The 25,551-nt window shown below is 40.7% G+C and overlaps 1 protein-coding gene across 1 annotated transcript in view; it reads left to right on the forward strand.

The window, feature by feature from the left end:
* The first annotated feature begins 2,994 nt into the window (after positions 1–2,994).
* Positions 2,995–25,551, forward strand: part of LOC126194927 (coiled-coil domain-containing protein 170) — a 436,254-nt gene continuing 413,697 nt past the window's right edge. Inside the window, exon 1 of the mRNA XM_049933307.1 lies at positions 2,995–3,114. Within this exon, the coding sequence (XP_049789264.1) occupies positions 3,046–3,114 (69 nt within the window). The 5' untranslated portion in view covers positions 2,995–3,045. The remainder of the gene's footprint in view (positions 3,115–25,551) is intronic.

Genomic DNA, 25,551 nt, shown 5'->3' on the forward strand with positions numbered 1-25,551 from the left:
TTTCTCTTTCTCAGTCACTCTAAGTCGCTCGCTGAAATATGATTTAGTGTATGTGGAAAAATGTAGTAATAATAGAAAACGGCCCATAACAGACCGCCAATAAAAAGTTTTAAAATTCTGCCAGTGACGTTTCAAGGCAAACTACTCAGTTAAAAGTACAATAGTAATAATCACAATGATCATTAATCTGTACGCTATGAGCATACAGATTAATCAGCTGTCCGGGAATTTGTCTGTTATTTATGATACTGCGAAAGCCTAAATGACTAAAATAGTTTTGTTATCCCCCCAAACTTATGAAAGTATTTGCGTGTTATGCATTTACATCTTCCACAAAGCCTCAGCTTCACGTTGCCGAAGAAAATGGTGCGACAACGACTTCAGTAATGGTCCTCAGCGAACTGCAGTGCTGAAACAAACATTTTGGAGTCACACTTAGGCGCCGCGCCGGAGGGCCGCCCGGTTTAGAGCGCCTTGCCATGGTTCGCGCGGCTTCCCCCCATCGGAGGTTCGAGTCCTCTCTCGGCGTTGGGTGTGTGTGTGTGTGTGTGTGTTGTCCTTAGCGTAAGTTAGTTTAAGTTAGATTAACCAGTGTGTAAGCCTAGGTACCGACGACCTCAGCAGTTTGGTCCCATAGGAGCTCACCACCACCACCTCACACTTAGGTAACAATTAATGACCTGAAATATTGACTGTAGTCTGTTCGGTTTACCACTGTTCACTGCTTTCACTGTGATTCTGGGGATGAGGATGCAGACGGTCTGACTCTGCTACTGAAATCGTTCAGACTACATGGCAAAGCTGATGCTGCTAGAGATGTAACTTTGTCCTCAACATATTAAACATTAACAGACTGCAAAGAAAAAAAGGAATGTTCGTTTGTGTTCGAAATGGATAAACCACAGAATTAATTAATTAAATAGTTGAAAATACAGAGGCATCTAAAAGTTGGATAGTCGGACGAAGCACAGCACTTTTTTTTTTCAGTATGGTAGATCACTTCATGTATAATCTTCTTAATTAACGAAGAGGTGCAACATATGAAGGGCTTATTTCAATAGTGGTACAAGTCCATTTTTGTTCATTGTGAGATAGAGTCCTGAAGGTAAATGAGCGCTGAAAAATCTGCAGTTGAGATACCAGAAATATTCAAGTATATATACTTGAGTATTTGTGGTATCTCAACTGCAGATTTTTCAGCGCTCATTTAACTTCAGGATTCTGTATCTCAGAATGAACTTGTAACACCATTGCAATAAGCTCTTCATATGAATGTCTTTTTCAAAGCGGAACAGCAATGGAATAGAAGTCTACTGTATCCACTTACTGGTAACTTTATCCGTAGGCGCATATGATTACAAGATCCAGTACGTGTTTAACATATGCAACTGATATTTAGTGTGCACTAAGCATCATACTCGCTAACGACGAAAAGCAACGAATGTCCGCCGTGGTTGCGCTAACGTTCTGAGCAGATCAGTAATCTCTTAACGAAATTTATAACAAAACACCGTAAACACCTTAAGCGGTCGGTATCTGTAGGGCAGAATACTCACACACTGAAGTTTCAACCGAGTTGAATGTACCAGAGCTCTCGCACACACATCCACCAAAGAATATCATTTAGATCCACATCGATTGTTGGCGTAACTGACCAAGGACATATCTCGAATAAATTATGTCTGATAAAAGTAAAGGGCCCACATACGTCAGCGATATCCCCTACAATTGGCTGCCCGCTTAAACCACATCACAGACGAGCGATTTACCATGCGCTTTCAACCAATATTGCGAACGCCACTTCACAGTGAATTTCGTTTATGGAAAGTGAAATGTGTCTCCACGTACAGCCTAATACTTGCAATACAGTCAATAAGTACTAAAATAAAATAAAAAACAGGACAATTATGAGAAGGTCACGCGTTCTGAGGATTCCGCACAAACTCAATTATGTATGTAGATAGTTCATCTACAGGTTTTGATGAAAGTGTTTGCGAGTATCAAACCATACCAAATAAATGGACGTATCTTTTAATGACAATGACTTAGAAGTTGAAATTTTTTGCACCTCAAGAGGCTGTAGGTCTTAGTATTTGATATAAATTTCAACTTGATACATCTACCCGTTTCTGAGAAAGGGGGATCTAAATAGACGGACACAAAAACGGACAGATGGACCACAAAAGTAAAAATAATATTTTACGTGATATAATTACAATTTAACATTTTTAGGTTTTTTTTCCTTTGCTTGTACTATGAAATCTAGCTTCTTGCCACATTTCAAGGTTCTAGGTTGCAGCGAAGTACCCTATTTTTTGACGAGTGAATTTTGAGTATCAGAATAAGTGAAATAAATCCCCGTAACTTTTGACAGCACTGACTTACAAATTTAAATTTTTTACCCCGCAAAAGGATCGTACAACCTTAGTATTTGACGTAAATTCCAGCTTGATACCTCTACCTGCTCCTGAGAAAGACGTATCTGCCGGCCGAAGTGGCCGTGCGGTTAAAGGCGCTGCAGTCTGGAACCGCAAGACCGCTACGGTCGCAGGTTCGAATCCTGCCTCGGGCATGGATGTTTGTGATGTCCTTAGGTTAGTTAGGTTTAACTAGTTCTAAGTTCTAGGGGACTAATGACCTCAGCAGTTGAGTCCCATAGTGCTCAGAGCCAAGACGTATCTAAACAGAGGTACATACAGACAGGAAACAAAGTGCTCCTATAAGGGTTCCATTTTTACAGACTGAGGTATAGAACCCTAAAAAGGGACTGGAATTTATTAACACTTGTTACAGAATACATTACTTTTTTTTATTGATGCCTAGTGTGTTCTGCATGTCTTTCCAGTCTGCATTTCACAAATAGATTTTAAAGTCTGCAGACAGATCGAGAAATTAACAATGTGTGGGACCCCTACTGATACTTTCGGCTGAGTTTCAGTATACTAGGCCTCATCTTCAGGAGCAACTGCTAACGACTCTTTGGCATATTCCACAGGTTGCATACACAGCTGGGGCGCTGCGCAGGCTCACTAGCTGAGGCTGAGTATGGAGCGTCCTGGCAACGCGCCAGAAGACTGGGAAATTTTTGAGATTCTCTGCCGAGACCTGGAGACGGTGAGTGCAACTTGTAACTATTGGAGCTCATGTTCCAGCACACGTAGAAAATGTACAACGAGTTCATTACTGCAAATGTGCATGATATTGCCACGAAAGAATACACGCACGATGTATAAAACTTATCCTGGTCTGTGAAAATGGGGGCTATCGAGCCAAACCTTTATTCCACTTCTGTGAATAATGTAGGATGCAAAATGTCTGCCAATACAGCTGTTTCAAAAAGGACTTCACAACTTTGAAAATTCATATAAATTAATTCATAATACCTACAGAGGTGATTGTAGTGTCAATTTGTAGGCAAATACATCAAGTTATGTCTCTCATAGTTCGCTAGTGCCGAATGGCACCGCAAGGAGCTCTGGCGGTAGTTGCGTTAAAGATAGCTGCCTTCACTGGACCCAAGCGTGCTAGCTGTATGTTTTGGTTTGAAGAATCCAAGGCGGCGACAACAGCTCAGCGTAATTTTCGTACCAAGTACGCTAACGATCCTGCTGGTAGGCCTACAATTTATGAGTGTCAAATGTTGTGTAGAAACAGGGCGTTCGGTAAGACGTGGGAAATCATCAGGTCGTCCATCTGACGACGTTGTTGTGCAAGGGAGACATCGTTTTCACAATAGCCCTACGAAATCGCCCCGACGTGCATCTCACGAACTGCAGATTCCACATACGACTGTGTAACGTATGTTGATAAACCGTTTACATTTAAAACCGTACAGATTGACGATTGTATAAGCAATAAGAGACACTGATAAAATTGCTCGCATGGACTTCTGTGGGGATATGTTAAATCGATTACATGAGTATGAACATTTCCTGGACAAAATCATCTTTTCTGACGAGTCGATTTTCACTTACGTGGCAAGGTTAACACACATAACCACATAACTGTAGGATTAGTGGCGGTGAAAATCCACATCAAACACTGAAACATGTTCGTAATAGTCCTAAACTGAACGTTTTTTGTGCACTGAGCAAGAACAAAGTGTATGGCCGTCTTTTTTTCCGTGAGAGAGCCACCAGTGGGATAGTGTACCTGGATATGTTACAACAATTTTTGATTCCACATATCGATGAGGATGACCAAGAAAGAAATCTTTACTTCATGCAAGATGTTGCACCACCCCACTACCTGGATGACGTCCGCGATTTTCTCAGTGACTGCTTTCCACGTCACTGACTGGCCATGATGCGCCAATTGCATGGCCCCCACGTTCCCCAGGCCTAACACCACTCGATTTTTTTATGAAGATTCATCACGGATATCGTGTTTGCACCTCCTGTGCCGGTTTCCCTATCTGAACTTTGAGCAGGAATTTAGGCCACAACTGAGCAAGCTACATCTGCAACGATACAGCGAGTTTGGCAAGAAATTGACTTCCGATGGGATGTGTGCAGGATAACCAATGGAAGCCACATACACCTTTAGTTTAAGGTAAAAAAAACTTAGTGTTTTCCTACAATATAACACTAAACCCAGCTCTATATCTTCTTTCAATAAATTTATGAGTTTTTAAAATTGTAAAATCCTTTCTGAAACACCCTGTATATTCCAGTTTTGCTGATTTCTGTTGCTTTAAATTCTGCAAAAGTTATTTTGGCATTTTTCTATGCAGACTCTGTTCATCTAAGGATCATTTCTTTTTATGGTTTTTTTCCCATTTTCTGGCAGCCATTTCTACCAAGGAATAAAACTGTACAATAAGTTACCAAAAGAGATTAAAGAAATAGCAAAAATACACTAATTTAAAAAGGCAGCTAAAAGTACCTGCTATGCAGTGCATTTTATACACTTAAGGATTACTTAGACAAAACGGTAGGGGTCTGGTTTAAACAAGTTATACAGATAAATAATAATGATTCTAAAACATCCAACATTCGACATAATACCTTCACACTATGTTTTTTCCTTTTCTAGAAAAACTTACCCATCAAGCTATGCATAGTACATTACTAACATCTCTTCCTCTTTCTGAGCTCATCATCTCACTCATTATAGAGGGATGATGACACAGGTTTTTCAGGATAGCACATGGCAAGTTGTGGTACAGAAAATGGCCCAGAGATCACCTGTGTGTGTGTGTGTGTGTGTGTGTGTGTGTGTGTGTGTGTGTGTGTGTGTGTGTGTGTGTAGTGAGTGAAGTGTTATGAAACAGTGTGTGTATAGTGTGTGCAGTGACTGGTAGTGAGACAGTGCGGCATTACATTATGTAATAAGTTATTTGTAAAAAAAAAAAAAAAGTATTCTATACCAGGAGTATATCTAATAAGTGTCTCCAACAACTAGAAGTCTGTAAGTGTATGTGTATACGAATTAGCTTATTTTAAATTGTACTAAACTTGTACATACTTTGGCATATCCTATATCCTTATAAAAAGAGATCTACAGATGATTAAAGCTACTACTTCTACTACTACTTACACAGTTTCATACACTCAAGCCAGGATCGAATGTTTTACGTTTTTCTACTTCCGTCAATATCTGGTATTTAGTTCAACGTTTTTGTGCTTATACACTCCCCAGGATCATTTACTCCACATTTTAAACATCTGCTGCACCTTAGAGTGTGCCGTTACTTTTAAATATACTGAGATTTAAAAGGTCTGCGTAATAGCGGATCAAATAACGGTCAGCGATATTCCCTTTAGCCTCCGCAGAAGGTGTGCTAAATTGCTGGAAAATCTCAAATAAGTGGAAAATGGAGTTTATTATCTAATAAATGAATACATGTACGCTCAGTGATACTTTACGGTGTAGGCTATTAAGAAACGTAACCATGATACATTTATCAGAATACCGACCTGTAAGTCCAGATAAGAACAAATGCTCTTATAATAAATGTAACACAGGTAGCTCGATACGACATACGAGCAACACGATCAAAACCAAACGAGCAATAACGATCAATAGACAGAGATTCTAATTGTGAGCTGCTATTTATACACTTTTTGCAATAGTAGCGATTCTTTATGTCTGCTTGCGTCTATATCTCTTTGATTGTTCATATAATTAAGATCTGACATAATTACAGAAAATATAACTACATAAGAGTTTGCTCATTTTTATTCGTTTAGAAATATTGTTTTTAATTTCTAATGTCAGTTTTTTCTATACGTTTTGTACGATTTATTAAATTCAATATCCAAGGGAGGCACGCAAAAATGCAATGTTGTTGTGGACATACCACTTGCATGCCTATCACACAATGCATAAGTTTATTTATCACAGTTCGTAAACAGCACACGTTCGCTGTACGGTTCACTTTGTCATAGTTTTCACACTTCAAGATTCTACAGTTCATTTACAGTTAATGGGATCACTGTACTTGTTTTTGCTGCTTTGATTACCCTTCAGTTTATGGAGATAGGGTCCAATAACTTGAGCCATTAATCGATGGCACGGTGCACGGGAAAAAGCAGGCTTTACCAGAAACCCTGCATAGACGGACCCCACCTCCCCTTCGCACTCCATATTCGTAATATTATACATAAACACCAGACTCTTAATGTTCATAAAACTTGTGTAAAGGAATACGCATTAGTCCACGTGCAAATTGCATTCTAGTAAAACGTCTTTGAATATGACGAAAATGTTACAAACTTCTTTGTTTGAAATTTCCTATCATTATACAATGAAAAATCAACTAAAGGCTTCTCCGACGGCTGCTGTTGGACGCTGTGGTCAACATGGTGCGTTGATTCTCGGCGTGTGTGGACGAGGACACGTCCGGCAAGAGCGGCAGTCGAAGCCGCGATCCCGTCGGCTGCGGATGGCTGCTCTGCATACGCCGCCGACGTGTGTTGTCTCGTTCGGCTGGACTGAAACCACCAATTATGTATTAGACAATGTCTAAACTTTTTGGTGTTTGTTACGGAAAGGACGCATAGTCGTTAGTCACGAATTTGATCCATGAAGGCCAGTTCTGGTGTCTTGGCAATGCGTCTTCAAATTCAAATGGCTCTAGGCACTATGGGACTTAACATCTGAAGTCATCCAAGTGCGCGTCATTTACGACGGTGGCCGAGTTTAGGTTCGTTCTGCGCATCTGACGTCACAAAACACAGTCAGCCAATGAACAGATAATGACGTTGCCAGAGCTCTACTGCAGTGCAGAGCACAGACGAGTGTCCTCAGTTTTAGAAACGTTCAGTCATAAATAAAGTAATTGAACAAAAGCAATGTCTTCACAGCAGACTCTTTTATAGAAAGTTTGGAAAAAGCATTCTTTATGCCAATTGCTTCATATTCTATTAATTAATTAAACCAAACAAGCAATAAGCCTCCAAATTCAGGCGATAGCACGGGAAGGTGTTTGTAGCATTCTCACTAACCGGTTTTCCGCAATAAAGAACAGCGGTAATTGTTTATTTCCTATTGTACTTCGACAAAACGTGACTAATTCATAGTCATACCAACAGTGTTTGTCGGTATTTTGCGTGATATTTTAAAGTTCTCCGGAAGATGTATTGAATGACGAGTTGCGTTAGCGTAATGGTTAAAGTGAATGGCTAGCCGGCACGGTAGCTCAGCGTGCTCGGTCAGAGGGTTAGCTACCCTCTGTAATACAGAACTGAGTGAATGGGTCAACAAAGAACATGAACGAGTGCCATCGGACGTCCGCCCCGAACAAATTCACCGTACAATGTAGAACAAAATGAGATAAAAAAAAAGAATTTTATTCGTTTGAATGTAATTTTTTGAAATTTCTAAAATCGACAATACGGAAAGTATACGTTATGGACTTTTATCTCTGCAAACTCTTCAAAATTTCGTGCAGTGGTTTACTACATCTAATGCTGCACAATAACTGCGTTTAATATCGAAACAAAATTAAGTCTTTTTTTGGGGGGGAAGGTATCAGTCAAGAAGATACGTAAAAATCAAATTTTTGGGCCAAATAGTTTTTGTGAAACCGAATGATAAAGTGTGTCAAAGCAGTCGAAACACCATGTGTCTGCACAGGCGAGCAGTGCAGTGATGACAAAATCGCGCACAGCGCGGAATGCGGGGAGCACGTCTCTGTAGCAGCGAAAGGGTTAATGCGGCTGTGGTGGCTTTACTTCATAAACTGCGCGCTCCCCCCTAAACGTAAGTTTGCGAATTATACTATGGCGCTGCTTCTCTTGGCTCGTACAACTGGCAACGCAGCAGTCTCCCACGTCTGGGCGGGCATGCGCGAGCCGCCAAGATAAAAGAATTGAACTATAGTCCCTTAGAACTTACAACTACTTAAACCTAAATAACATAAGGACAACACACACATCCATGCCCGAGGCACGATTCGAACCTGTGACCGTAGCAGCAGCGCGGTTCCGGACTGAAGCGCCTAGAACTTCTCGGCCACAGCGGCCGGCGGATGCGTCTTCCTTGTCATGTCTACTTTTTACCAGTTCAATGCAGCAGGGATTTACGAAGTTCATGTTCACACAGCTTACTCTCAGTCAAAAACTTTCTTGTTTGACGGCTGCACGCTGGTACTACGCGCTCCACAAAACTACGCGCTCCACAAATACTGATTTCGCGTCTGTACGGATTAGATTAGTACTTGTTCCATAGATCATGAATATGACACTTCGCAACGATGTGGAACGTGTCAGGTTAATAAAAGGTGTCTATACAAGATATTACATTACACAAATTATTATGACACTTGATATTTTAATTTTTTTTTTTTTTTTTTTTGTGGGGATTGGGGAAATTACCCACTTGCTATATACAAAAATTCATCTAGTGAGTAGAAGGAGTTGCCATTAAGAAATTCTTTTAATTTGCTTTTAAATGCTATATGGGTATCTGTCAGACTTTTGATGCTATTAGGTAAGTGACCAAAGACTTTTGTAGCAGCTTAATTTACCCCCTTCTGAGCCAAAGTTAAATTTAACCTTGAGTAGTGAAGATCATCCTTTCTCCTAGTGTTGTAGCCATGTACACTGCTATTACTTTTCGGACTGCTAATAACAAATTTCGTAAGTGGAGATTATATATATATATATATATGTATATATTAGTGAGGCTGCAGTGAAGATCTCTAGCTCTTTAAATAAATGTCTGCAGGATGATCTTGGATTAGCACCAGCAATTATTCTGATTACACGCTTTTGTGCAATGAACACTCTTTTACTCAGTGATGAGTTACCCCAGAATATCATTCCATACGAAAGCAGAGAATGAAAATAGGTGTGGTAAGCTAATTTACTGAGATGTATATCGCCAAAATTTGCAATGACCCTAATAGCATAAGTAGCTGAACTCAAACGTTTCAGCAGATCTTCAATGTGTTTTTTTCCAGTTCAACCCCTCATCAATGCATACATCTAGAAATTTTGAATATTCTACCTTAGCTACCGATTTCTGATTGAAGTCTATATTTATTAATGGCGTCATTCCATTTTCTGTGTAGAACTGTATGTACTGTGTTTTGTCAAAGTTTAACGAGAGCCCATTTGTATAGAACCACTTAATGATTTTCTGAAAAACATCGCTTACAATTTCACCAGTTAATTCTTGTCTGTTGGGTGCGATAGCTATACTTGTATCATCGGCAAAAAGTACCAGCTTTGCATCTTCATGAATATAGAATGGCAAGTCATTAATATATATTAAGAACAGCAGAGGACCCAAGACCGAACCTTGCGGCACCGTGTTCTTGATTTTCCCCAGTTTGAGAAATCACCAGTTTTTTGCATATTTTGTGAACTGCTTATTTGAACTTTCTGCACTCTTCCAATTAGGTATGATTTAAACAATTTGAGCCCTGTCCCATTCATACCACAGTACTTGAGCTTATTTAGAAGTATTCCGTACATTGTTTTTGACAGTCTCGCAGACAGCGAATATGCTGGGTCGTTGTCCGCATATAACTACAGCAGTTCCACACACATTCGGTATAAATACGGGGTACATCACCTCTAGGCACATGACCCTCACTCTTATTGAGCAAGAGGCTTGTAGACATGCAAATCACAACACTGTTGGGTTGTACAAGTCTTCATATTGTATTGACATTTTAAAAAACGTTCTCTGTTACATGAGACACTGTTATAAAACATGACATCTCGTCACTGTACAGTATTAATACTTCACCAATTTGAACTATTTACATTGAAAACACATGTAGTACATTGATCACAGATCTTTACACTGCCTATTGCAAACCTGTATAGCATCTGCCTTCCATCTACCAATTCCTTAAGTACAAATTTTCGAGATCTTGATTGCATATACTGGCTTGACTTTACAATTCGGAATACACATTTTCATTTAAAAATTCTCATTGACCTTAAGAACGTCTGTACATGCTGTCTTAACACATACCTATATACTACGAAACTAAGCTTCAGTAAAACTCCAGATGTGTAAAGAAATTAAATAGCAAGATAAGTTTTTGTATGCTGAGGGTAAACACCAAGCCTATACAATTCCTGATAGCGCAATGCACAGTAGGCATCATTTACACACTTACACTAAACTAATCTTTAATTAATTTGCATCAATCTCAAATATTCATATCTCTTTGAAAAATTGGAAAATGCAATAAAACTGTAGCGGAAACTTTACATAACAGCAACAGATCTTTCCTGTTCATCTCACTGCTAATTGCAGTCACTTTAAACTTTATTTCATTCTTTAAATATGACTTTGAAGTCTGTGAATCTTTTGCAAACTTGCATACTAAATACACAGAAAGTAGTCAGGTGTTGACTTTACAATCACCAACTTGCATACTAAGTGCAAAACTAAGGAATGTTGTGCCTCACAAAAAAATAGATCTTATACACTAAGTAGAAAAATGTAATGATCCTTGCTTTACATAATGATCTCACTACTATTTACAAATTTCCTTAAACATTTGTATGGGTACACCCTTTGACTTTGTTGGTCTTCTCATCGGCCAGTAAGAAGCTACATTCATGTTGTGTGGCAACAATCTTGTATGGGTCCTCATATAACAATTGTCATTTCTTGTTTCTTTTACTAAGTCCACAAGGCTTAGGATGGGCCCTTACTAGCACCAGATCATTTATTCGTATATTGTATGACAGTACTTTTAATACTTTTCTCGTAATTAGCTTTCCTCTGCTTGGCAGACTATCAAGTTAGCCAAAACTTGCTTTACGATTTGTTTTCTGGTCCATTTACCTTTGGGTAACTGTGATAACGGACTTCTCCACTCCTCTCTTTTGCCCAACAACACTTCGAATGGCGCGAATCCAGTCGCAAAGTGTGGAACATTATTATGTAATTTCTCATATACGGATACTATCCCGCCCACAGCGTATGTTGATTATGTATGTAAATGTTCATGAATCTATTTACCTCCTTAAATATCCATTCCACGGGGCCCGCCTCCGAATGGAAACGGGGTATTAATATATGTTTTGTACCAAACTCTTTCATGGTTTGCCTCCACTTGTTACCGCTAAAGTACGAAGCATTGTCAGAAACTATTGCCCTCGGTTTGCCTACCTTGGGGATATAATCCTGTATTACCTTTCGTAATATAGACGGGGTTGTTGAGTCCTTCAAGCAGTTCAGTTCCACTTATTTTGAAAACATATATACTGCTAGTATATATAATTGAGTGGGCTTCCGCGACCAGAATCAGTCGACATAAAACGTTTCTGGGTGCGGAACCGCGTCATAATGTATAAAGCTAATGCTGCTGGAGGAAGAAACCAGCAGCAGTAGTTTTATACATTGTGAGATGGTACCAGACACAGAAAACTTTTTGTGTCGACTGCTAGTATGTACTTAATTTCACCCCTTGTGGTGGAATTATATGACCTAGAAACTTTGTTTCTATGTCAACTGACACGAGTTATAGATCCCACTGTGAGCAAGAGATCCTTACCCAACACGTTGTGTGGTTCTGCCTTCTGGCGTATCTTACACGTGTGGATTATATTTTGCACCTTTCTTTATAGGTTATCAACGTAACCACATCTCTTTAATATAGCCACGCAGTTGTAACACTAACGTGCTCCCAAGTTAAATGTGTGTATCAGACGAAGTCAGTAAAATTAGTCTCTGCTATACACACGCACCAATCTTGTGAGTCCATACTCTTTCGGTGATGCAAGATAGGATCTTCTCTATCTTCTAGACCTGGCTAAGGGAACACGTCAGATTGTGTTTCAAAATTGTCTTAATTTTGTTGCCGGTGTCGTCTGCATCCTGCAGAGCCACCATGTTTTTAACACATTTGTAGGAAATGTTTCCTCCTATGTACTCGGTCTTTAATCATGAACGCCTTAAGCTTAGTAGACTCCTATATGAGCTCGATTAGATCGTCCATTCCTTGAGATAATCACGAAACCGCATTTGCAATGATATTGTCACTGCCTTTCATGTACATGATTTTAATCTGATAAGAGTGCTGTGTCAACTCCCATATATGTAAAAATAGACTTCTTGACCGCCCACCCTAAAGACAGGACTTCTCCCTCCACCACCGAGTATGAACGCTCGCAGCTAGTCATTACTCTGCTAGCAAATCGTATTACTCTCAACTCTTTCTGCCCATCTACTTCTTCTCTTTGGAACAAACAACATCCGAGTCCATATGATGAAGCATCTGTAGCAATACAGAACTCGTTGTTCACGTTGGGAAGGTGCAGAAGATTTGCATTTAACAATGCTTGCTTGATATCATTAAAAATATTATTACATTTCTCTGTCCATACCCATGGTACATCTTGTTGAGTAAGCTTAGCATCGTTTCACGATTCACTACTTGGCCTGATAGGGACCTACGGAAGAATGACACCACGCCTACAAACGCTTTTAACTGTCTTTTTGTACAAGGTCGTGGGAGCTCCTCGATTGCAGTAAGCTTTTTGGGGTCAGGTACAATACCTGCCGGTGATATGATATGACCTAGAAACTTTGTTTCTCAACGATATTTTGATTTTTCTAAGTTTGCCTTCACCAGGGCTGCGGCAAATCTTTGCAGTATTCTTTCAGGTATTTCTAAGTTTTCTTCCCATGTGGACATAGCAATTAGCAAGTCATCCACATAGACAATAAGTTTGTCTAATAAATCTGCCAAGAATGGTGTCAACAACTGTAATAAACACTCCAGCATTTACGTTCAAACTTACATAAAACTTTTACTCGGAACAGGGAACTGATGACTACGTCCGTGAAATATGAAAGCTGCATATTTTCTACATTCGTCTGTTGAGATTATCTGCCAATATGAGGCTTTTAAATAGATTGTTCTTATAAACTTTACACCAAAAAACTTTTGGATTTGCTCTTCCAAATTCTCAGGTCTGCTTCGTACTGGTATTATAAATTTATTTACTTCTGGAGGATCCAAGACTAGGCAAAAGTTGCCTCCAGCCTCAACTGCTGCAACCAACGGGTTGCTATACTGTGAAAGTGAAGGCTGTATTACATCCTACTCAAACATTCTGCATATTTCCTTGGTTACTTCGTCCTCCTTATTCCAAGGTACAGAATAATTAGCATGGCAATACACTTCATGAGGCATTACCTCAATGCTGTACTCATAGCCATTGACTATTCCAGGCTTGTCTGAAAACACTTTGACATAGTCACACAAGTGTTTCATCTCATCCTGCTGCTTGGTGGATAAGTATTCCGACTCCTGTCCCTTTAATTCTATTTCTTCCTCAATATGGGGAGCAATGCCTTCCCGATCGTCAGAGTAATAAAGTTCCTTCTCAAAGGTATCACAAATATGCAAAACCTGAGACGCCCTACATAAAACTTTTACATTCTGGCAAAATCTATCATGTGTTTCCTTGGTCCGCACTAATGCCAAAGCTACTCATTTGCCTTTATTGAGCGCTGCAGTCATGGACTGTGCGTCTGGTCCCGGCGGAGATACGAGTCCTCCCTCGGGCATGGGTGAGTGTGTTTGTCCTTAGCATAATTTAGTTTAAGTAGTGTGTACGCTTAGGGACTGATGACCTTAGCAGTTAAGTCCCATAAGATTTCACACTCATTTGAACATTTTTTGCCTTTATTGAACAATGTGACTTCTCCACGAGAGAGGTCAATTTGTCCCTCTCTCCCCGAGAAACCCACAACTCCAAATACAAGTGTCTGAAAATCCCTGGACGACAAGAAAGTTAAAATAGATTCCTTTCCGATGTCGATTACAACTTGTATTTGATATTTAATCAATTGCGGCAGTTCTCCTATGACTCCCGTTACCCGACAATTTTTCGCTGCCAAAGTGGATATTCTTTGACTTAGGTTACCCTCTGGAGAAGCTCTGCATCTACATCTACATGGGTACTCTGCAAATCACATTTAAGTGCCTGGCAGACGGTTCATCGAACCACCTTCGCAATTCTCTATTATTTCAATCTCGTATCGTGCGCGGAAAGAACGAACATGTGTATCTTTCTGTACGAGCTCTGATTTCCCTTATTTCATCATGGTGACCGTTTCTCCCTACGTAGGTCGGGGTCAAGAAAATATTTTCGTATTCGGAGGAATTTCGTAAGAAAATTCCTCCCTAACGAAAAACGCCTTTAATTATGTCAATCCCAAATCCTGTATCATTTCAGCACACACTGTCCCTTATTTCGCGATAATAGAAAACGTGCTACCCTTCTTTGAACTTTTTTGATGTACTCTATCAATCTTATCTGGTAGGGATCCCACACCGTGCAGCAGTATTCTAAAAGAGAACGGACAAGAGTAGTGTAGGCTGTCTCCTTTGTAGATCTGTTACATTTTCTAAGTGTCCTGCCAATAAAACGCAGTCTTTGGTTAGCCTTCCCCACAACATTTTCTGTGTTCCTTCTAACTTAAGTTGTTTGTAATTGTAATTTTAATTCCTAGGTATTTAGATGCATTTACGGCCTTTAGATTTGACTGGTTCATCGTGTAACCGAAGTTTAACGGATTCCTTCTAGCCCTCATGTGGATGACCTCACACTTTTGGTTATTTAGTGTCAATTGCCAATTCCTTTTCTAAATCGTTTTGCAATTTGTTTTGATCTTCTGATGACTTTACCAGTCGATAAAAGACAGCGTCATCTGCAAACAACCTAAGACGGCTGCTCAAATTGTCTCCCAAATCGTTTATATAGATAAGGAACAACAAAGGGGCTATAACACTGCTTTGGGGAACGCCAGAAATCACTTCTGTTTTACTCGATGGCTGTCGTCAATTACTACGAACTGTGAACTCTCTGACAGGAAATCACGAATCCATATTCCATATTCACGCAATTGCACTACAATCCACTTGTGTGGTACAATGTCAAAAGCCTTCTGGATGTCCAGGAATGCGGAATCAATTTGAAATCCATTGTCAGAAGCACTCAACATTCATGCGCGTAAAGAGTTAGTTGTGTTTCACAAGAACGATGTTTTCTAAATCCGTGTTGACTGTGTGTGTTAACGCTCTACGCTCATCACGTTTGTAGAAGCTCCAGTACCGAATACTACATTCACTAGTATACCGTAAACACTTCCTCCCACTGTAGCTTCTATCTCTTTCTCTGTTCTTAGACAAGACCTTGATTTTCTAATAATTCCTCTTGCAAGTCGCATCCGTCATTGTATCTCAGTAATTGTAATTGATGACTAAGATATTGGGTAATTTGCTCTACTTGTTCGCCACGGCCAACAACAGAGAGCGGATTATGACAGAATTTAGTTTTTAGACTCAGATGCACCTGGCTGCTGTACCTCTGCTGCCACTTCGACTATTCTCACTGTCTGATGGTTATTACCGCTCCATTGCGGAGCCAGAGAATTCAACACTGTGACAGTACTTGGGTTATTATAATTATTATTCGGAGTATTATTCTGTCTTCGGCCTTGACTATTGCTCCATGGTGCAGAGTATCCCCCTTGTTTAGAACTTTCCAGGTTAGGATTTTTGCTAGGACTAGAGCTAACTCTGTTCTCATGACCTCTCTTTCAGCTGAATGACTGGTTGTTGTCGTTGGTGATACCGTAACCGTTTTGTGAGTTATGGTTACTATTGTTACCATAATCACCCTTTCTGCTGCCGTTGCCTTTGTATTGTGGAGAAGGGTTTCCCTTGTTTTGTTTTGATGGCTACATGCAGGCGTTGCTACAGTCGTTATTGCACTTCAAATCTTCCTGTATAAGATCGATTGAATCTAAAAATGACAAATTGTTATGTGTCGTTTTCTGACACATTAATTAACTTTTATTTTATGTGATGTGGCCATCTTGCCTTCAATACCCTGATAACATAGATATCTGTTAGATATTGGTTCATCCCAATATTTAGTCTTGTTGATGTATTTTTCAAAATACTATCTTAACGTGCGCTGTTTTGTGCTGTAAGATTCAGGTGAATAAAAATGTTTCCTAAGTCTTTCTTGATCGCCAGTGGACCAAAATTTCGCAAGGAATGTTTTCTCAAACATTTCCTGCGTTTCGCAAGGTTCAGAGACCTGCGCAGCCCACAAGGCTGGTTCACCTTGGATGTGAGATTGTACAAAATGAATTTTCTATCTCTCACTCCAAGTTTTAGGTACAATGTTCCTAAAACTGCGTATGAAAACAACTGGGTGAACTGACTTCTTGTCGTCAGTAAAAAGTTGGAACTGCGTTCTCTTTATCAAACTCTCTTGCACGACCAACTCCGACTTTGGAAATACTGTGTTCAAAAGGACAGTGATTACATCGACTTAAGTTGCTCACAATTTGTGACATAATCCCTTGCGAAATATCACGTGGGTTCTGTTGTCGCAAACCGCATGGATAACAGTCAACATGTGTGAGTCTACGCTCACACTGAATCATATTAGTTTTGCTATACCTGTCTGCATTGGCTGTGTGAACATTATCACCCTGTCTGTTGCTGTTAAGAGAACGGGTATCTGGTTCTACACACTCTGGTATGTGGCTTTGCTTGGTTTTTAATAACGTCACCCGACGTAGCTGTTCACAAATTGCTATTTCCTATACGTTTTCCAGGATTATCCCCTACTACAATCTGTATTACGTCCATCTTTTACTCTACTTGATGACTGATTTCACCATCCTTGGCTGCAACCATTGGTTGAATGTTTCATCACGCTTCTTACTTTCTTCCCGATATTTGTGATCAACTTTCGTTGGCTTCGACCGCTAAAACGTCGAATCTTTCTGTCAATTCTGACACCTCTTTCTCTCGTAACTGCTCTGTCTGCAAGGCAATTATTTGCGTGGACAAGGTCTGTATCAATTCTAGTACATTCTTGTACACTTTTTTCAGGTGAGTAAACTCATCTTTTATTTATTTTAAAATCTTGGTACCTCGATCTGGTTGTACACGTTCGTGTTCAGTGAACCCTTTGCTATGTTCGGTAAACTATCAGTTTTGGTTTGTTCAAACTGCCTTTTAGGTGTAGTTTGACTATTCGTCACTTCCGTTGTACTGTCAGTGGCAAAAGACGGAGCACCTAGTTCACTTACAGTTTCAGTTTGTAATTTACTATCAGCATCAGTCATTTCCAACAGATTGTCGAGTTCGTGCACTGTAGGTGACACGTTTCTACTTCCGACAAGTGTTCGCTATCTTGCTGTTCTGCCCATTTCCTTCGCCTAAACATATTTGTCACACGAGGAATAGAAACACTTTGGGGAGACAAAAAAAATGAAATCACAATAAAACCCTACACTAGGACTGACACAGGGAAAAACATACATACATACATATATGATTGAGTGCTAGAATACACATGACTATGCTTACTCTGTTTCTACTGTGCACTGACTATTCCTTCATGACAGTAAATCTCAGTTATTGCCGTTATTACCTGAATTATGCGCAGTATATATATTGATTCTCTCTGGTAACTTCTGAAGTATATCCTCTTTCTCTCAGTCGGATATGAAACAGATTTATAAATATACAATTACTGCTCCGTCTTAAAATGCTTCATACATGTGGTTTTTAATCTCTCCCACATCACAGGGCGCCACTTTTGCGGTGTATAAGTTATAAAAAGTTGTGTTAAGATGTTTCAGATGATAGAGTGCAGAGTCGGTGCTGTTTGCCGTTGTTCGTATTAATGTCGCCTGAAAATGCTGAAAATTTACACTAATGTTAAGCTGACCCTTTTGCAGACTTTTGGTTCATATTTGTTAGCATCTCACATAAGCTATACTGTTGCACTTTATGTACATGGGTTTTCTAAAGGTGTACCAAAAAGAATCATCCGATTTGGCTCGCCTATGTTTCTGAAACTAATAAACATATACAATGAGTTTTGTTTTTTGGTGAACGGGAAACGCAATAAGTTTTTTCCATACCTTTTCATGTGTTCAATATCCCCCTCTTGAGATGCACAGCATATGTTAGTGAAGTATTCAAATTATTCCCACACTGCAACGAGCATGTCTTGAGTTACAGCTTCCACAGCTGCTGTTATGCGATACCTCAGTTCATTCATTGTTCTTGGTAACGGAGGCACATAAACAGTCTTTTATAAACCCCCACAAGAAATAATCACTTACAATGAGGTGCAGTGACCCTGGAGGCCAGTAACGTAAGGCTGTATCATTTGGTCCAGTGCGACCGAGCCATCGTTCAGTAATCCTTTGCTTCAAAAATTCCACTTCCAGATGCCAGCGTGGCGTTGCTCCAACCGGTTGGTAAATGAAGCCGTTCGAATCAGTCTCCAACTGTGGGAAAAGAAAGTTCTGAAGCATATCGAGAAATGTGCTTCCTGTAACAGTGTTCTCCGCAAAGAAAAACGGGCTATAAACCTTCCCCAGTGAAACTACACAAAACACATTACATATTGGGGAGCACCTCCCATGCTGTACAACTCATATTATGACGGTTCACATTTCCATTTAAATGGAATGTTGCCTCGTCACTAAACACTAAGCGTGGAAGAAAACTGTCATCCTCCATTTTGCCAAGAACGAAATTACAGAACTCCACTCATTGTTGTTTGTCATCTTCACAAAAAGCTTGTAGAAGCTGGATTTTGTATGGTTTCATGTGTAAACGTGGACGCAACACGCACCAGACGGACATCGGTAGCATGTTGAGCCGTCGAGATGCACGGCGAACGTATTTCTGCGGACTCCTTGCGAAACAATGGTGGATGCGTTGGATTTCTGTGTCAGACACTCGGGGGCGGCCCGGCGATTTGCCTTTACACAAACAACTTGTTTCTCGGAATCGTTCATGCCATCGTCTAATGCTCTGTGCTGTAGGAGCATCCACACCATACCTTGTACGAAAGTCACGCTAAGTATTTATTACTGAGCCGCACTACGCAAAACGTAGAACACAAAATGCTTTCCGTTGCCCTGACACCATTTTTACTAGAACTGAAGTGGGCACACACTGCTGCTACCTAGCGGGAACCATGTAAAACTCGAGTGATTGCTGTCTCCAACAGTATGTTGTTCACGCACGTATCTCAAATAACATAATAGTTATGATTTTTTTTTAAATCGGATGATTCTTTTTGATACACCCTGTATATATCCACCACAAAACACATCTATTTATAAGGCAAGAAATGTCTTGAAATAACACACTGTCAGCGCAAATGGAAATGTCAATTACTTACGCAGTTTGTCAAGCCAGGATAATCTGTTTTACGTTTATCTACTTCACGTCAAGTTCTGGTATCCAGATCAAAGTTTTTGTCTTTGAATACTCGCCAGATCATTTATTCCACATTTCAAACATCTGCTGCGCGTTAGAGTGCACTGTTGGTTTTAAAATACTGAAATTTAAGATGTCCGCGTAATGGCGGATCAAATAGCGGTCAGCGATAATCCTTTTCGCCTCCGCAGCAGGAGTGCTAAATTGCTGGAAAATAATAAGCGGCAAATTGAGGTTATTATCTAATAAATGTACACATGTACGCTCAACGTTGCTTTACAATGTATTAGGAAACATAACCGTGCTACATTTACCAAAATACCGACCTGTAAGTGCAGATCTACATCTACATCCATACTCCGCAAGCCACCTGACGGTGTAGCGGAGGTTACCTTGAGTACCTCTATCGGTTCTCCCTTCTATTCCAGTCTCGTATTGGTCGTGGAAAGAAGGATTGTCGGTATGCTTCTGTGTGGGCTCTAATCTCTCTGATTTTATCCTCATGGTCTCTTCGCGAGATATACGTAGGAGGGAGCAATATACTGCTTGACTCTTCGGTGAAGAAACTTCAACAAAAGCCCGTACCGAGCTACTGAGCGTCTCTCCTGCAGTCTTCCACTGGAGTTTATCTATCCTCTCCGTAACGCTTTCGCGATTACTAAATGATCCTGTAACGAAGCGCGCTGCTCTCCGTTGGATCTTCTCTATCTCTTCTATCAACCCTATCTGGTAAGGATCCCACACTGCTGAGCAGTATTCAAGCAGTGGGCGAACAAGCGTACAGTAACCTACTTCCTTTGTCTTCGGATTGCATTTCCTTAGGATTCTTCCAATGAATCTCAGTCTGGCATCTGCTTTACCAACGATCAACTTTATATGATCATTCCATTTTAAATCACTCCTAATGCGTACTCCCAGATAATTTATGGAATTAACTGCTTTCAGTTGCTGACCTGCTATTTTGTAGCTAAATGATAAAGGATCTATCTTTCTATGTATTCGCAGCACATTACACTTTTCTACATTGAGATTCAATTGCCATTCCCTGCACCATGCGTCAATTCGCTGCAGAACCTCCTGCATTTCAGTACAATTTTCCATTGTTACAACCTCTCGATATACCATAGCATCATCCGCAAAAAGCCTCAGTGAACTTCCGATGTCATCCACAAGGTCATTTATGTATATTGTGAATATCAACGGTCCTACGACACTCCCCTGCGGCACACCTGAAATCAGTCTTACTTCGGAAGACTTCTCTCCATTGAGAATGACATGCTGCGTTCTGTTACATAGGAACTCTTCAATCCAATCACACAATTAGTCTGATAGTCCATATTCTCTTACTTTGTTCATTAAACGACTGTGGGGAACTGTATCGAACGCCTTGTGGAAGTCAAGAAACACGGCATAAAGAATCGCTCTCATGACAAATGAAGCAAAAGTAGCTCGATACGACATACGAGAAACAATATCAAAACCAAACGAGCAATAACGATCAATAGAGAGAAATTCTAATTGTAAGTTGCTATTTGTACACTGTTTACAATGCAGCGATTGTTTATGTCTGCTTGCCTCTACATCTATTGATTGTCTTTCATATAATTAATATCTGATGTAATTACACAAAATATCCGTACATAAGAGTTTGTTCATTTTTATATATTCAATTTTTAATGTCGCTTTTTCCATACGTTATGTACGATTTATTGAATTCACTGCCCAAGGGACGCAACAGCGACTGCGGCGGGAAGGAGCGAGTGACAAGTAACTGGTGCGAGCGAAAGTTTAAAAGGTATACTTCCAGAATATCATAATTGCCTACTATCAGAAATATGGACGAAATTTTCACGCGGGATCGATTTCTAGGAGTGAAATCTTGCAGCTGTGCTTTGTTCTCCGTGAAATATGAAGTCTAGTTGATGTTTCCTTGTGAGTCTATAGCTGCCCCTGGGTGTGCTTTAAAATCAAATATCTGATTTCGAAATCTTTGCCCCACTAAGATGAAACTCACCCGGTATCTTCTCGTATCTCCAAGTATTTTACAAGTGCACTTAGTCCTCTTATGACTATTGACCCGTGTATTCTCTGTTAATAGATGAAATTTATTGCAGAACTCAAGGAGGCTTTCTTCGCATGCTTATTACCGAGCCCGTATTCTCTCGTAATTCCACCTATTATTATTTCCCTTACTACAGCGTTGAAATCCCGAATGATTATTACTGCCGGCCGCTGTGACCGAGCAGTTCTGTGCGCTACAGTCTGGAACCGCATGACCGCTAAGGTCGCAGGTTCGAATCCTGCCTCTGGCATGGTTGTGTGTGATGTCCTTAGGTTAGTTAGGTTTAACTAGTTCTAAGTTCTAGGAACTGAAGACCTCAGATGTTAAGTCCCATAGTGCTCAGAGCCATTTGAACCATTTTTGATTCTTACAAATTTCCACTTTCCTTCTCCTAACGTACTTTATCTGTCTCGTCCCCTTCTCCTTGTAACGTCAGTATGTAACACCTCTACGCCTTACTATGGCAGATTTATAAACCAATTTCGTTTAGAATTTTTAGGAAAATGTAACTGAAAGTATGCGTACAGTGGCAGGTTAGACACACTTAGAACTTACTAAATCTATCGGCTGAATTACATTTGCTGAAATCAAATGATTGTAATTAATGTGGATGAAACGAATGACACAACATGAACTCAATGAAATCTGGTCAGAAATGACGACCCTGTAGTACAATGAATATGTCGTAAAAAGTGAAAAGACCTGTGAGATAGAGATTCTAACTAGATATTCTGTTTATCTGTCTTACTTAGATCCTTCAATCACGACCATTATATCAACCAGAAACTCACTACTACTTACGATTTTCTTTTCTTTCTGGATAAATAAGCAGAGATTCAAAACAAGCACCCTAGGAATAACGGAAATGACGGGGGACTGTGCTTTACCCTGTAATAGGAATATAAAGGAGAATAATTAAATTCATTGAAATAAAGTGAATGGAAAGTAGGAGATAAGCATCAGTGACATTGACTGTTTGGGACAATCCGAGAGACGTGCTCAGACAGACTATACGATTAAGACGATGGTCTTTTTCTGCCTGATACAGTCCGGGGTGGAGAAACGTTTCACTGTACTACTGAGAATTTGTTCAGATGTAAGAACCAAAGAGTAAAGTTCGAATCAGCTTCTCTTTTTACCCAACGATGTTCGCGATAGCTCTTCCTCGACTCGTCAGTGTTCGTCCTGGAATTTGCGTCATCGATCATAAGTGACTATTTGTAGTGTGTGTCATGCTGAAGATATATGAAACTTAAATGCACGTTTGCCAAATCAAATTGAGTGGCACATGCTGTCTAGAGAGATGACATCTGTCTGGAAGACGAGACATTTCGGTAATACTGTCCGAATGCCTGAGTCCCCATTCCGGGAATATCGTGATCGTTGCCAGAAGCTGCTATTCATCACACGTGGAGTACGTCCGTTCCGTGGCATGCATGGCTCGGGGCAATCGATTCCGCACGTGCAGCCGAAGGAATGTGGCCCTACTGAAATAGCAGCCAAGCAGGGGGAGACGAGCTGACTTCCATTCAAAACTACCAGCGCTTGTTACCGCTACGCGCTACATTTCATGTCGGTCGGTACTGACCACGATCGGTCTACTGCTTACAGAAAATTCGGATTTGTCAACTGGTACTTACCATTGTTCAGGGAAGTCCGATTCTGCATCCGAGTCACTAGATTCCAATCACCCACTCTCACCGCCATTGCTTGGTTAGCAGTGAAATAATAGCCTGGAGCTCTACGTCATTCTTCTGTTTTAAAAAAAGGGCAAGTGCAAGTAGAACTCGCGCTCTGATGGCTCCATACTAAATTATATATACAGAGATTTCATCTCTAGGTTCTGAAGAGTGAGTTTTGGAGTATCAAAATAGATGACATAAATGGCCGTATCTTTTGAGTGCATAGTTTTAGAAGCTTATATTTTTTTACACCGCCAAGGGAACATATACCTTAGTCATCATCATCATCATCATCATCATCATCATCATCATCATCATCATCATCATCATCTGAGACTGATTATGCCTTTCAGCGTTCAGTCTGGAGCATAGCCCCCCTTATAAAATTCCTCCATGATCCCCTATTCACTACTAACATTGGTGCCTCTTCTGATGTTAAGCCTATTACTTCAAAATCATTCTTAACCGAATCCAGGTACCTTCTCCTTGGTCTGGGTTCCTGTAGTCATGTCCTAGTTCATGAACCACGGGCAACGTATGAGTGGCCAAGTAGGTGGTCCCGACAGTCGGGATACCAGTTACTTTGGAATAAGGCTGGGCGTCTCGGACATATTCTGAGTCGTGGTCACCTTTGTGCTCATACGGCAAAGACTACCAAATCCACCGGTTAGTCCCTCAGCCGTTAGGGGTAAAACCAAATGGGACTCGGGGCAAGTAAGGCTAGCAACCTGCTTCCCTGGTACTTTAAATATGATGCTGGCAACAATCAGAGCAATATGCCTCGGACCTTTGGAGGTGACGGAATCCCACCTCTAACTGACATATACCTTAGTATTTAACATAAATTTCAACTTGATATTTCTATATGTTCCTGAGAAAAAGGGAACAGACGGATAGACAGACGGACGGATAATAAAGTGATCATAAACTGAAAAGCCAAAGTAACTGGTACAGCTACCTAATATCATGTAGGGCCCCCGCGAGCACGCAGAAGAACGGCAACACTACGTGGCACGGACTCGACTAACGCTTGAATTAGTGCTGAATGGAATTGACACCCTGATTCCTGCAGGGCTGTCCATGAATCCCTAAGAGTACGAGGGGTTGGAGATCTCTTCGAAACAGTACGTTGCAAGGCAGCCCAGAAATGCTCAGTAATGTTCACGTTTGGGGAGTTTGGTGGCCAGCGGAGGCGTTTAAGCTCAGAAGAGTGTTCCTGGATCCACTCTGTAGCAATTCTGGACGAGTGCGGTGTCGCATTGTCCCGCTGGAATTACCCAAGTCCGTCGGAATTCACAATGGACACGAATCGATGTAAGTGATCAGAAAGGATGCTTTCGTACGTGTCACCTGTCAGAGTCGTATCTATTCGTATCACGTGTCTCATATCACTCCAATTGCACACTGCCCACACCATGACCAGCTTGAACAGTCCCCTGCTGACATGGATGGTCCATGGGTTCAGGAGGTTGTCTCCATACCCATACGCGTCCATCCGCTCGATACAATTTGAAACGAGACTCGATCGACCAGGCAATATGTTTCCACTCATGAATACTCGAATGTCGGTGTTGACGGGCCCAGGCGAGGAGTAAAGCTCTGTGTCGTGCAGTCATCAAGGGTGCACAAGTGGATCTTCGGCTCCGAAAGCCCATATCGATGATATTTCGTTGAATGGTTCGCGCGCTGATACTTGTTGATGGCCCAGCATTGAAATCTGCAGCAGTTTGCGGAAGGGCTGTACTTGTGTCACGTTGAACGATTCTCTTCAGTCGTCGTCGTTCGCGTTCTTGCAGGATCTTTTTCCGGCCGCAGCGATGCCGGAGATTTGTTGTTTTACCTGGATCCTGATATTCACTGTACGCCCGTGAAATGGTCGTTCTGGAAAATCCCTACTTCATCGCAAGAGGCAAAGGTGGAAAAATGGGCCCCTGCTGGTATTATGGGCCCCCTACATATTTGGAAGTACAGGCCATGAATTCTAGCGGAGAGCACATGAGCTACTAGAGCTAGTTGCCTAACTTCACTGTAGAGTGTGCAGACGTAGTAGCTGTCATGGTTTGTGAGTAGTTGTGCTGTGAATTTTTTCGCTGTCATCAAAAGTTTGAAAGGTT

Source organism: Schistocerca nitens, chromosome 7, assembly GCF_023898315.1.
Source record: "Schistocerca nitens isolate TAMUIC-IGC-003100 chromosome 7, iqSchNite1.1, whole genome shotgun sequence".
In the NCBI taxonomy this organism is placed as follows: Eukaryota; Metazoa; Arthropoda; class Insecta; order Orthoptera; family Acrididae; genus Schistocerca; species Schistocerca nitens.